The sequence below is a fragment of the Chanodichthys erythropterus genome, chromosome 9 (genome assembly GCF_024489055.1).
Source record: "Chanodichthys erythropterus isolate Z2021 chromosome 9, ASM2448905v1, whole genome shotgun sequence".
In the NCBI taxonomy this organism is placed as follows: Eukaryota; Metazoa; Chordata; class Actinopteri; order Cypriniformes; family Xenocyprididae; genus Chanodichthys; species Chanodichthys erythropterus.
The window spans coordinates 37035228-37049287 of record NC_090229.1 but is presented as its reverse complement, the minus strand read 5'-3'; the positions used below and the strand labels follow the sequence as shown (position 1 = coordinate 37049287).

The window sequence follows — 14060 nt, the reverse complement described above, 5'->3', positions numbered from 1 at the left end:
CTCCCACCCTCCAGTCCCCCTTGGGATATTTTTGTTTTCTATGGACTTTTGTTTATTTCTTCTTTGCCCTTCACCCTCCTCCAGAGCCCCCCCTCCCCCTCACTTGTATTTATACCCTGTGTTTGCCTTCACTCATTGTCCGTTCTCGTTCTCGCCTGCCGCTCCAGCCGCCGAGCCAGCTACGCCACATTCAGAGACCAACTGTCCGCCATCAACTACGTGCACGATGGAGAAATGAGAGCCCACCACAGACCGCAGAGATCGACCTGCCGGGACGATTGAGACCGAACCTGAAGAGAGGACCGAAGGAGTCGTCACCCTGGGGTGTGAACCGCTAGGTGTGTCTGACCAGGTGCGTGAGCCCGTTGCATTGTGTGCCGTCGAGGGAGTGTTAGTGGAGTTCGAGGGCTGGGAAGAGAGCCCCGACCACAACATCACCACGGTGGATGGCATCATCATGTCCACAGAAACTTTTCTGGATTTATTGGATGTTTGAGGAGGTAAATTCCCCTTGTCTTGTCTCCCTGCTGGTCCCGTCCAGCTCAGAACTGTCTGTCTCCCCGTTGGTCCCGTCCTGCTCAGAACCGTCTGTCTCCCTGCTGGTCCCGTCTTGCTCAGAACTGTCTGTCTCCCTGCTGGTCCCCTCCAGCTCAGAACTGTCTGTCTCCCCGCTGGTCCCGTCTTGCTCAGAACTGTCTGTCTCCCTGCTGGTCCCCTCCAGCTCAGAACTGTCTGTCTCCCCGCTGGTCCCGTCTTGCTCAGAACTGTCTGTCTCCCCGCTGGTCCCGTCTTGCTCAGAACTGTCTGTCTCCCCACTGGTCCCGTCCTGCTCAGAACTGTCTGTCTCCCTGCTGGTCCCGTCCTGCTCAGAACTGTCTGTCTCCCTGCTGGTCCCGTCTTGCTCAGAACTGTCTGTCTCCTCGCTGGTCCCGTCTTGCTCAGAACTGTCTGTCTCCCTGCTGGTCCCGTCCTGCTCAGAACTGTCTGTCTCCCTGCTGGTCCCGTCCTGCTCAGAACTGTCTGTCTCCCTGCTGGTCCCGTCCTGCTCAGAACTGTCTGTCTCCCTGCTGGTCCCGTCCTGCTCAGAACTGTCTGTCTCCCTGCTGGTCCCGTCCTGCTCAGAACTGTCTGTCTCCCTGCTGGTCCCGTCTTGCTCAGAACTGTCTGTCTCCCCGCTGGTCCCGTCTTGCTCAGAACTGTCTGTCTCCCTGCTGGTCCCGTCCTGCTCAGAACTGTCTGTCTCCCCGCTGGTCCCGTCCTGCTCAGAACTGTCTGTCTCCCTGCTGGTCCCGTCTTGCTCAGAACTGTCTGTCTCCCCGCTGGTCCCGTCTTGCTCAGAACTGTCTGTCTCCCAGCTGGTCCCGTCCTGCTCAGAACTGTCTGTCTCCCCGCTGGTCCCGTCTTGCTCAGAACTGTCTGTCTCCCAGCTGGTCCCGTCCTGCTCAGAACTGTCTGTCTCCCAGCTGGTCCCGTCCAGCTCAGAACTGTCCGTGCCCCTGCAGGTTCTGTCCAGCCCTGCGTTCCCTCCCAACCTCCCTCTCCCGCCGCCTCAAACCATCATCTCTGCCTCCCCTGGTACCCTTCAGCCTCTCATCAACTCCATCACGTAAACGCATGGATCCGACTCGACACTTCAGGCCACTAGTGTCACCGTGGACTGAGGTTCTCCTGGGTCCGCCTCCAGCCTTCGAGTCCAACGCTCCACCACGGCCTGTCGACGCTTCACCTTCGCCGTGGCTCCTCCCTCCCTCGGCTCCACCGAAATACCCTCAGCCTCAAGACTCCACCGGGCTCCCTCGTCCCACAGGAAAAAAGTTTCATGCTGGAAGTAAAGGTGCGCTCACGTGGCCTCGTAATTCCTGTAGTTACGAAATTCTAGCTTGTAAAAAGCGTTCACGTCCTCGAGGAGCTCGTAATTACAGCTTGTAAGCTGGGAGTTTTCTGAAAGCTCCCAGATATACCATGTGGCCGTGCTGTACCACCTGACAGCTGTAGATTCATTTAGGTGTTGACAGTGCTGCCATGGAAACGCATAATTCCCAGTTCAAGGACCAAAAGGACGTGAACAGCTCCGAATATAACGTCAAGTGTTGTCATTTCAAGATTCCGGTAAATACGAGGTAACGTGAACGCAGCTTAGAGGTGCGCTCACGCGGCCTCGTAATTCCTGTAGTTACGATATTCCTGCTTGTAAAAAGCATTCACGTCCTCGAGGAGCTCGTAATTACAGCTTGTAAGCTGGGAGTTTTCTGAAAGCTCCCACATGTACCACGTGGCCGCTGTACCACCTGACCGCTGTAGATTCATTTAGGCGTTGATAGTGGTGCCATGGAAATGCATAATTCCCAGTCCAAGGACCAAAAGGACGTGAACAGCTCCGAATATAACGTCAAGTGTTGTCATTTCAAGAATCCGGTAAATACGAGGTGACGTGAACGCAGCATAAGACTGAAATTTCTGATGACTCATTTCAGGTAGTTCAGAAACTTTTTTTTTTTTTTTTTTTAGGAGACAATAACTTTATTTATCTGCACTTTGAAACTTTGCAGACCTTTTACATTCACAAAGGTAATATGCGAAAAAGCATAATCGGGGTGCTTTAAGTAACATCTGAGAATGGTGAGGAAGATGATGATGTCAGTGACAATGGTGTCAACAATTACAATAAGAGATGACGGTGAGGATAATCTAATGATGATAATAATCAGTCATCTTCCATTTCATCTCAGTAATTATTCACAGCCTCAGTTCCTCTTAAGTGTCTGTTTATGGAAGAACCACCTCCTTACCTCCCTGCTTATCCTGATTGCTATCACAGCAGCAGGAATTTAACCCACAGATCTGAGATTGTCCCCTCTACACACCATAGCTGACAGTGTGGAAAGAGAAGATTGATTAAAGATGTCGCCCTGAGGTAAAGAACACACTGCCACAAATGAACTCATAAAAAGGATAGTTCACCTAAAAGTGACAATTCTGTAATCATTTATTCACCCTCATGTTATTTCAAACACATATGACTTTCTTTTGTGCATGGAACACACAAGAAGATTTGCAAAATGTTCACACTGTCTTTTCCCCATATAATGAAATGATGACAGACATTTTCATTATGGAGTGAACTATTCCAGACTGATGAAACACATACTAATTCTTCTGCCAAACACTGTTCACCTTGTCTTAAATGTTTAATTACCTGCTAAAAATGTGAGAACTTGCCCCAGTCTCCTCTTCGTGTTTTAGAAGATTTCTAAAGGGGTGAATTATTTGAAAAGAACTAAAAGTGAGAAAGAAAGAGAGAGAGAGAGAGAGATTACCAGTCCCCCTCAGTATCTGCTCAGTCATCGGTTTGTCTGCTGCACAGTGTCTATAGTCTGGCTCCAAAAGTCTTATCAGTATTCCTCTGTGACTTATACAATAACCACACACACACACACACAAGGGCACAAATGCATGAACACCCAACTGATTTTGTCTGTTGGTTCAGACGCATTTGACAGGTTTGTTAAATTTGAATGTATAAGTGCATCAAATGTTTGGGCTGAAAAATACTTGATATGCAATGCGTATACTAGCGCTTGACCAGCTGCAAGCTGTACATACTTAACGTGTGTGTGTGTGTGTGTTTTACTGTGGCAGTAACGAACCTCAGTACTTACGGGGAGGTTTAAATGTCTCTACCTATCAAATGTGTAATTATTTAGGTAGTTAGCTAAACATTTGGGCAGTTAAACAAACTTTAACAGCTTTAACAGTTACACTGCCATGACAGTAGTTCACCGAAAAGAAGACAAGCCGTTTTATAATAACTGGAGAAAACAAGCATTCCCAGTCATCTCAATGGCAATTGCTTAGCTAGCGCTAGAACCCTGTGAATATGCCGTTTGAAATCTGACACATTTGCTCATGGATAGAAGTTTTTAACTTGATCACATGAGCTAAAATGGCATGTAATTAATTACTCTGGAGCTGATGATGCTAATTGGCTAATATCATTACAAGAATGCATGAGAAAATATACATTTATTTTATGCATTTAAGAAACCTTATAAATGGCTACATGTCAATAATAAATTAAGCCTATATTAAATTGAAATATTCAGTTAAAATTCACCCGTTTTTAAACTTTGTGCTTTCACAAGAAACTTTGTATTCCCTCACAAAATATTCAAATGTTGTGTATTTGCCCAAGAAGTGTCGATTTCATTTAAAGGGGTCCTTGATTATGATTTCACTTTTTTACCAAGAACACACAATAAAGGGGGCGGGGCCATGTTGTGCTGCTTTAGAGAAGAGGAAGAGTTGTTGTAGTCGAGTGTTGTTGTCATGCCGTCATTTTACGCCGGACTGCTTCACAAACGAGGGTCAATTCAACACAAAAGATGAACATGACGACACATGCTAGTGGATGAGTTGAATCAACTCCACAGCAACTACATAAATTTATCCACTAACCATTCAGAAACGTCTAAAAGTTGTAACTTCTTCCTGAGTCTCTCCATCAGTGTCGACTCCGGTTTGAACAATGTAAGGCTGAACACCGTTACTGACAATCCTCATTTTGGCTGCGTGAGATTCTCCAGCTTTGTTGTTGTTGAGCTGTTAAAGCTCCGCCCTCTTCTGGAAAGGGGGCGGGAGCAGCAGCTCATTTGCATTTAAAGAGACACACACAAAAACTGCGTATTTTTGCTCACACCCAAATAGAGGCAAATTTGACAAGCTATAATAAATTATCTGTGGGGTATTTTGAGCTGAAACTTCACAGACACATTCTGGAGACAACAGAGACTGATATTACATCTTGTGAAAAGGGGCATTTTAAATCTGGCAACCGAAAGCATGAAAGCTTGTAGAGACAGACAAAGAGACACATTTGTCCGAGAACTTTGCATTCCTTCGTAAAAACCAACATTTTTGCGAGAGAACACAAAGTTACTTGGGAGAATGCAAACATTTTGCGAGTGAACGAAAGTTCTCCGGATAATGCAAAACATTGGGAGAACGCAAAAGCATTGAAATATAACTTTTCCTCCCATCTCCCATGTCCCTTTAGGGTCTTTCGTAACATTCACATACATGCACTATGTGTTTTAGGTCTACAATAATTGATACAGGACACACAAACACGTTCACAAGCATAATCACTGAGGTAAGATGCACTACTGAAAGTTGAAAACCAAAAAGATCAAGCACAGAGATACTGAAGTGACTGTTTATCAGTCAAATGTACACACACTCACTGATGGAACAAACAAACCACAGTTTGACTGTTTAGAAAGATGAGAGCAGGTGAGGTCAACGCGTTTAGGATGGAGATTCTCCTGACCTTGCTTGATCTGTTCTTGTTTCCACTATAAACACACACACACACACTTACTGCCCCTATTGTCTGTGAGCAGGTGTGTGAACGATGATAACGAGAGCGATGAGCTGTGGTTCAGAGAGGTGGGGCTCCCTCAGAGGAGCTGTACTGGCATTTACATACACACACACACACACACACACACACACACACACAGCTCTCAGGCCTCACTCCAGCTCTGCCATTTCCAGGATAGCCATAGCGAACATTAGGCTGTAGTAACTTAGGCTTATCTCATCTGAGTCTGTCCGCTTTCTCACAGTCTCACGGTTCATGGGTCACATGACCCTTCCCTCTTGGCTTTTTATGCCTGTCTGTTTCAGATACACCCCGTCTGTGTCATACGCAGCTGTGAACACCTCAGCAAGAGCCGTGACAGAGAGTTCGGAGGCCCCAGGAAGGGCTCGCTCCTCTTTTCACCGTTTTGCGAAAGATATCTCTCTCTCAAATGCCAAACCAACTGACATTTAACTACAAGAAACTGATTCACATCGACACCAGACAAAACTTACGTGTGAAAGTGGGCACTACAAAACTACTAACGCTCTTAAAGGGACAGTTCACCCTGAAATGAAGACACTGCCATCATTTACTCACCCTCATGTCATTCAAAACCTCTTTATTTCCTCCTCGTGTGAAACAAAAGGAGATGTTTTCCATACAGTAAAAGCAAGATTTTAAATGCCTGTGAAGTAAAAAATTGCCATTTGGCAGTTTTTCAATACAATTATTACTTGTAGGCTACCTATACTTCACCTGTATGATGAAGAACAGACAGAAAATCACTATTCACTAAAAAACAAAATGCATTTCTGCATATTCACTGTTTCTCCATCAATGATGTAAAATGTGCAAAGCATCTTCACATATTGTATTTTAATGAGATTTGAGAGATGAGCAAATAATGACTTTAAAATGAAACTGGCTTGCATTATAGTGAACGATTCATATTAACTATACTTATGATATATTATTGTGATTTTTGTCATTTTCAGTTCTCTTTTGCTTTCGTTGTTTGGAAAAGAGCAGCATGAACATCCTGCATTATATCTCATTTTGTGTTTCTTGGATGAAAGAATATCATACAGGTTTGGCATGACATTTTGCATGAACTTCACCTTTAATGAAGACAGAACTCTGAGAGCTCAGACAAAGAGTGAGAGAAAGACACAGAAATAAATGTCTTCTAATTGTGATCTAAATCCTGCTGATATTCATTGTCTTGAAACTTTAATTGTGTGCTCTGCTACTGATGTCAGTCTGCATGTGTTTGTGTGAAGGTGTTTCTATCTGCATCTGTTCCTCTTCACAGGGTGCTAATGAACAGTCAAACCCACCTGGGCTGTGGGGGGATATAGATAGATGGATAAAGAGAGGGAGAACGAGAGAAAAACGTGCAAGACAGCATGTATGCAAGAGGACAGAAATTGGAGTCCTTTTAAAAACAAATATGTACTTTCACATGCCTCAGTTTGATGATGACCTCAGTAACGTCTGACCGAATTGATCTTTCATGAATCGAGAAAGAATGACTGTAATACATCAACATTTGACAGCATCTGATGTGCCTTTTCACATAAAACACAGTTCAGACACCAGAATCTGATTGGATGAGCTGTGTTTGAAGCATGTTGTTATTTAAAGCAAATATGTTAAATAACAAATAATAATAATATAAATAAAGTAATATACATTCCAAAAAATATTATTTTAAATCATTTAATTTAGTAATAATAATACAATATTATATAATATAAAACACATTTGTGTGCGTCTTGCTTGTACATTTTCATAAAAGCAACTCAATACAGTAAATTTATCACATTTTAAGGAATAACATGTTGTGGTAAAATGACTGTAAAGCACAACTTACTGCTTTAAAGGTGCCCTTGAATGAAAAATTAATTTATCTCGGCACAGTTGAATAACAAGAGTTCAGTACATGGAAATGACATACAGTGAGTCTCAAACTCCATTGTTTCCTCCTTCTTATGTAAATCTCATTTGTTTAAAAGACTTCCGGAAAACACGCGGATCTCAACATAACACCGACTGTTATGTAACAGTCGGGATCATTAATATGTACGCCCCCAATATTTGCATATGCCAGCTCATGTTCAAGGCATTAGACAAGGGCAGCCAGTATTAACGTCTGGATCTGTGCACAGGTGAATCATCAGACTAGGTAAGCAAGCAAGAACAACAGTGAAAAATGGCAGATGGAGCAATAATAACTGACATGATCCATGATATCATGATATTTTTAGTGATATTTGTAAATTGTTTTTCTAAATGTTTCGTTAGCATGTTGCTAATGTACTGTTAAATGTGGTTAAAGTGGCAGGGAGCAGGCGAATTAAAGGGGCGGCACGGTGATAAAATCAGTGCATAGTTAATGATGCCCCAAAATAGGCAGTTAAAAAAATTAATTTTAAAAAAATCTATGGGGTATTTTGAGCTGAAACTTCACAGACATATTCAGGGGACACCTTAGACCTATATTACATCTTGTAAAAAAGCATTCTTGGGCACCTTTAATATACTATATGAGGGTTTGGTGGATTTTTATGAAACAATACTGCATATTTTACATAAATGTTAATTAACTTTTATGCCACAAGGTTTTTCATGTATGGATTTACCCCAGTTAACACACATTCCTAATGATTAGTAAGAATAATATTTTACAAAAAGCACTTGACAGTTAAATTCCCATGTCGCCAATCATGTTTTTTCAACTTCACTTTGAAATAAAGGTTACTTATAATATATCATTAAAATAGTCCATGTGACTACAGTGGTTCAACCTTAATGTTATGAAGTGACGAGAATACATTTGTGTGCAAAAACAAAACAAAAATATAGCTGCAATCAGCAATTCGGGGCCAAGCCCCAGAAGGGGCATAGACACCAAGATCTTGATTTTCTAATAAAGTGTTCAAAAGTTATTGGCCAAAATAGCCATTTTTCAGATCTCATGACCTGTAGGTGGCGCTGTTCCCAAATTTGGCATGGAACCTCAGATCATGGTCTTGATCAAGTGTACCAATTTTAGTTTTGATTGCTCAAAGTTTGGCCGAGTTACAGCCTCTATAGCAATTTTGGGTCAACCTCGTTAACTTCGTGACATCATAACTTTTGAACAAAGATGAATAAAAAAAAATCTGTTCAGTCATTTCTGTGCGGCTCAGACCAAAGATCACCTGATCAAAGTTTGGACAAAATTGGACAAATTTTGAAGGAGGAGTAGCGAAAAAACGGAATACTGTACTTTTCAAAATGGCCACTACTGTACTGGGTGGAGACTTAATGTAAGATATTGAATGTGATCAGTATGAAGAGAGGAATCAGTTGTATTGACATTCATTTTTCTGGAACAAAGGGTTCAAAAGTTATAACCTTTACAAAAGTGAATATTTGAACTGGTGGTGGCGCTATAGACTTAGTCCTAGATACTCCAAAGTTGGTCAAATTAATTTTAATTACTACAAGCATGCCAAATTTGATAATTTTCCTTCTTATGGTTCATTGATTACCATACAGGGGGAAGAAGAATAACTACGAATTTGGACATAAAGGAATTGCATGTGATAGCTTCAGATTAGACCGGTTTTAGGCAGAATGCCTAGAACAGACACAAGTTCTGCATCTTTTCCTGCCACAGTACCTCATGCGGTCTGGGCATGTGTCACACTGAGTTTCGAACCCACGATGCAGAGCATTCGGGATTCGTGGCGTAACACATTGAGCTAATCAGCCATGCAAGTTCATCAGTATGCTAAGCAGAGGTTTCAGTGTGAGAAAGAGTTCACAAAAAAAAAAAAAAGCTTCATAGCATGTTAACCATATTAGTATGCAAAGTTATTTAATGCCAACTAAGTTTTGGTTAACCTGTTGACTGAAGACCACATTAGAAAGAATAGCAATAGTTTAGCATGCTAAGCAATTACTGTGCTAAGCTAACTAGCATAAGACAACAAACACAAGCAAGGTCACATTCAGAGATGAATATCTCGGAAATGGTAGTGAATATCAAAAATCTGTTCAGTCATTTCTGTGCGGCTCGGTCCAAAGATCATCTGAGCTGATTTTGGACAAAATTGACCAAAATTTGTAGGAGGAGTAGCGAAAAAACTGTTTTTCATTTACTTCAATACGGCAGACAGGTACATTTAAGGAAAATGACAAATGATACATTGTCGGAATCGGCATAAGCCAGGGAATAAAATGACATGAAGCATACACATTTTGGAAAGTGTTTTCAAAAGTTATAAGCGTTTTTGAAATAATCATTACATCTGTGGAACAGTAGGTGGCGCTGTGCTGAAACTTCTCAGGTACCTTCACGACCTTCTAAAGGTCATACATACCAATTTTTGTGAAGATATGTCAAATTGTTTAAAAGATATCGCAATTTATGACAAAATTCAAAATGGCGGACACGTGATTCATCCAATATTGACAGAATCGGTATCGTCGGATTCGGCATGATCCAAGGAATCCATAGACACCAATCCTGATTTTCTGACAAACTGTTCAAAAGTTATTGGCCAAAATAGCCATTTTTCATATCTCATGACCTGTAGGTGGCGCTGTTCCCAAGTTTGGCATAGACCCTCAGACCATGGTTCTGATGAAGGGTACCAATTTTTGTTTCGATTGCTCAAAGTTTGGCCGAGATACAGCCTCTATACTAATTTTGGGTCGACCTCGTTAACTTCGTGACATCATAACCTTTGAACAAAGATGAATAAAAAAAATCTGTTCAGTCATTTCTGTGCGGCTCAGTCCAAAGATAATCTGATCAAAGATTGGACAAAATTGGACAAATTTTGAAGGAGGAGAAGCGAAAAAAACAAATACTGTACTTTTCAAAATGGCCGCTACTGTAATGGGCGGAGACTTAATGTAAGAAGTTGAATAGCATCAGCATGAAGAGACGAATCAGATGAACTAAATTTAATTTTTCTATGACAAACAGTTCAAATGTTAAAACCGTTAGAATGTTGAAATTTGAACTGGTGGTGGCGCTATAGAGTTGGTTCTAGAGACTCCAAATTTGGTCCAATCACTATTCATGAACATCTCTACAACTGTGCCAAATTTCATCATTTTCTCATGTTCCGTTGATAGGGCTGCCATTGACTCCCATTCGGGAGGAAGAATAATAATAATAAAAGGGAAAACGTACAATTACAATAGGGGCTACAGCCCCTTCGGGGCTTGGCCCCTAATTAATGACTTTATTTAACAATTTGAACTGTTGTCATACACAGTTGACACCGTATTGACACCGTATCAATGCTGTTCACGTGATCAGCACGTGCATGTGATGACGCAGGAGCCAGCCAATAATACATTCACTATGTCAAATTGTTACATAATGTCATTATTTTTGTTTTGTTTTTGCGCACAAAATGTATGTCTTTAATACCTTTCTGGACATCAAAAGGTGCAATGATGTTGCTGCTTATGTGTGGTTCAGAATCCCTCAGATTTCATCAAAAAATATCTTAATTTGTGGTCTTACAGGTGTGGAACGACATGAGGGTGAATAATTGATGACAGAAATTTACTTACAGATCAAATTAATTTATGTCCTTCGAAATCCAGTCCACCCTGTTACTTTGGTGCTACGTCCCTTTTAAAAGCTTAAGCGTATGCCCTAAATCACATGATTTGTTAGAAGTGACATCATTTCCTTGGAGGGAAAGCAACTCCAAGAACAAAAGTAAGAATTAGTCACAACATTTTCTCTCTTTTCCTCATTTTTAGAAGACTTATCTGCTAGCGTAAAACATAACATGTCCACCCTGTGTCCATTTATACTGGACATGAAAATGTTTATGTTATAAATAGAATTTATATATCTATTAAAGTTCATCCTAAATGTAAATCTTCTGCTAGCATGTTCTTTCCTAGCTTCATTATCTTAAAACATCCACCCTGTTACACACTGCATCGTAAAAATGTCATGTAACAGGGTTGACAAGTTTCACAGAATGTGTGAAATTTTTGGTCAGGATTATGTAAGGAATAACTGACTCAGGGCTGTTGAATTATTAGAAAATAATGCACACTCGACGTGGTAATCCAGCCACGACGCAAAGCCGAGTGGCCGGTGGAAAGTGGCTTTGCTTTCTGTACATAATAAAACGTAATTTTGTGGCAAAAAAAACATGAACATAATTTTTCATTTTCATCCTATTATTTGCTATATTTATATGCTTGGTCAGTGTCTTTGTGGGTTTTGTTTCTTTTGCGGTTGTTGACTGTAGGGACCTTTGAAATAACTGAAATCATTTGGCGAAGTGATATGAAAATGTAATGCAGAGCCTGGAACTACTTTAGCCGTGCGTTTCCTGAAAATAATTACATACCTTAGAACGTTCGTTAACCAATCAGCTTCAAGCATTCAACAGCCTGAGCTTGACCAGTAGTGTTTTTATGACAAACACTTTCTCTCTCTCTGACAAGTCAAAAAAATAAATGAATTTTAAAAAAGATTTTTTTCAAAAACCTGCTCAGTCAAAAACTGTAGGAATGACCCATGTACATTAATGTCCAATTAATTCCAGTAGGTCTTTATTAATTATTTGTCTTGTATACTTCACTCACAGGGGAAAGGGAACAGGATGACGCTCTGTGTCAAACTCTCCTGACAGAGACGAATCTGCTTCAACAACATCCTAATCGTGACCCGATACTTGGGAGTGCTTTGAAGTAGCCAATCTATGTTCACCGTGTAGTCGCTGTTAATGTTTTTTATTTAGTCAGGGTCCTCTGTTACACCGCCGTCTCTGGGGCACATAGCAGCATCTGGCTTCCCCGAGGGGAAAGAGACGAGAACAGCGCTCTCCTGGGCCCTCGAACCGACACAACACTGACACTATCACTGTAAACTGTCCTATCTGGAATCAAGAGGGATGCGGGAGAAAGATATGGCCCATGTTAAAAATACCGGGCTTGATAAGGTGTTGTAACTTGGGAAAATTTGCGATGATAGGTGAGGAGAGAAGTTTTGGTAACACTTTACAATAAGGTCCCATTTGTTAACATTAATTAATGCATTATCTAACATGAACTATGAGCAATATGATTTTACAGCATTGATTAATCTCTGTTAATGTTCGTTAATAAAAACACAATTGCTCATTGTTCACAGTGCATTAACAGATGCAACTCAAAAATGCAAGTTAGTTATAAATAATGTTAACTAATGAAACCTTATTGTAAAGTGTTACTGAAATTGTCACTCTATACTAAGATGATATCACATCGGTTTATGGATTTAAACTCATAATTGAGGATGCATGCAAATAAAAGATACATAAAAAGTTGTTACATGGCAGTCTGGGTAGACAATTTTCTCTCACCCTCTTTGTAGCTGCCTCCTCTGCCAGGCTCCATGGAATGTAAGTAGCTGTTAATTTAATATGCAAATCACTTTGTTGTCAGTCTGAATGCATTTTCTAATTAAAAATGTGCCATCAATGTGAGTAAAAAGGATTGGGGGCTGGGGGCATGCAGAAGAAGAGAGGACGTGATCAAGGTCTGGTGTAATGAGATATCACAGGCAAATCAGTCCTTGAAGCGAGAGTTGAGTTCAACATGGCGAGTGGACCTGCGGGTGGACTCTTTTAACAGGAGTGGAAACTGGCGAGCAGTATTGAAGGCTTAGTGTTGAGTTTGATATCGTGCCTGTGGAAGTCTCTGACTCAAACTCGAGCATACAAATAATAAATCAGATAGTGTATATGCGCAGGGAGGCCGGTGGAGATTTGTGTCATGAATTCAAGGCTTAAGCCCCGTTTACAATAAATGTAGCAACAACACGATCCCATTCATTTCAAAGGAGAGCTGGCGATTTCATGAGCAACAGGATAGGCATGTCCAGTGACACGACAAATGTGAGATAGCTTAACTTTATGCAAATGAAGAGTGACTTTCGGAAGCAACAACAAATGGGAGTTAAAGGTGCCGTAGGACGTCTTTTTAAAAGATGTAATATAAGTCTAATGTGTCCCCTGAATGTGTCTGTGAAGTTTCAGCTCAAAATACCCCATATATATATTTTTTTTTATTAATTTTTTTTAACTGCCTATTTTGGGGCATCATTAAACATGCGCCAATTTAGGCTGCGACCCCTTTAAATGCTCACGCTCCCCGCCCACGGAGCTCGCGCTTGCCTTTAACAGCATAAACAAAGTTCACACAGCTAATATAACCCTCAAAATGGATCTTTACAAAGTGTTTGTCATGCAGCATGTCTAATCGCGTAAGTATAGTATTTATTTGGATGTTTACATTTGATTCTGAATGAGTTTGATGGTGCTCCGTGGCTAAAGCTAACATTACACACTGTTGGAGAGATTTATAAAGAATGAAGTTGTGTTTATGAATTAAACAGACTGCAAGTGTTTAATAATGAAAATAACAACAGTCTCGTCTCCATGAATACAGTAAGAAATGATGGTAACTTTAACCACATTTAACAGTATATTAGCAACATGCTAATGAAACATTTAGAAAGAAAATTTACAAATATCACTAAAAATATCATGTTATCATGGATCATGTCAGTTATTATTGCTCCATCTGCCATTTTTCACTATTGTTCTTGCTTGCTTACCTAGTCTGATGATTCAGCTGTGCACAGATCCAGACGTTAATACTGGCTGCCCTTGTCTAATGCCTT

The 14060-nt window shown here is 40.9% G+C and overlaps 1 protein-coding gene across 1 annotated transcript; it reads right to left on the bottom strand.

Annotated features, from left to right (window-relative positions):
* Positions 1–481: 481 nt before the first annotated feature.
* LOC137026495 (processed variable antigen-like) lies at positions 482–12050 on the bottom strand. Its single transcript, XM_067393848.1, has 3 exons — positions 11981–12050; positions 1845–1989; positions 482–1484 (listed from the first exon to the last, which is right to left on the bottom strand). The coding sequence occupies exons 1-3, from the start codon at positions 12048–12050 to the stop codon at positions 482–484; spliced, it is 1218 nt and encodes a 405-aa protein (XP_067249949.1).
* Between the last annotated feature and the right edge of the window lie 2010 nt (positions 12051–14060).

What these genes read in the sequence shown, in the direction of transcription:
- LOC137026495 (XM_067393848.1), bottom strand. Translation starts at nt 12,050, where the DNA reads ATGTTGTTGAAGCAGATTCGTCTCTGTCAGGAGAGTTTGACACAGAGC. An exon ending in CATCCTGTTCCCTTTCCCCT is followed by an intron (nt 1,990 to 11,980) that starts GTGAGTGAAGTA and finishes ATGAATCTACAG; the next exon opens with CTGTCAGGTGGTACAGCACG. An exon ending in TACAGGAATTACGAGGCCAC is followed by an intron (nt 1,485 to 1,844) that starts GTGAGCGCACCT and finishes GGGCACGGACAG; the next exon opens with TTCTGAGCTGGACGGGACCA.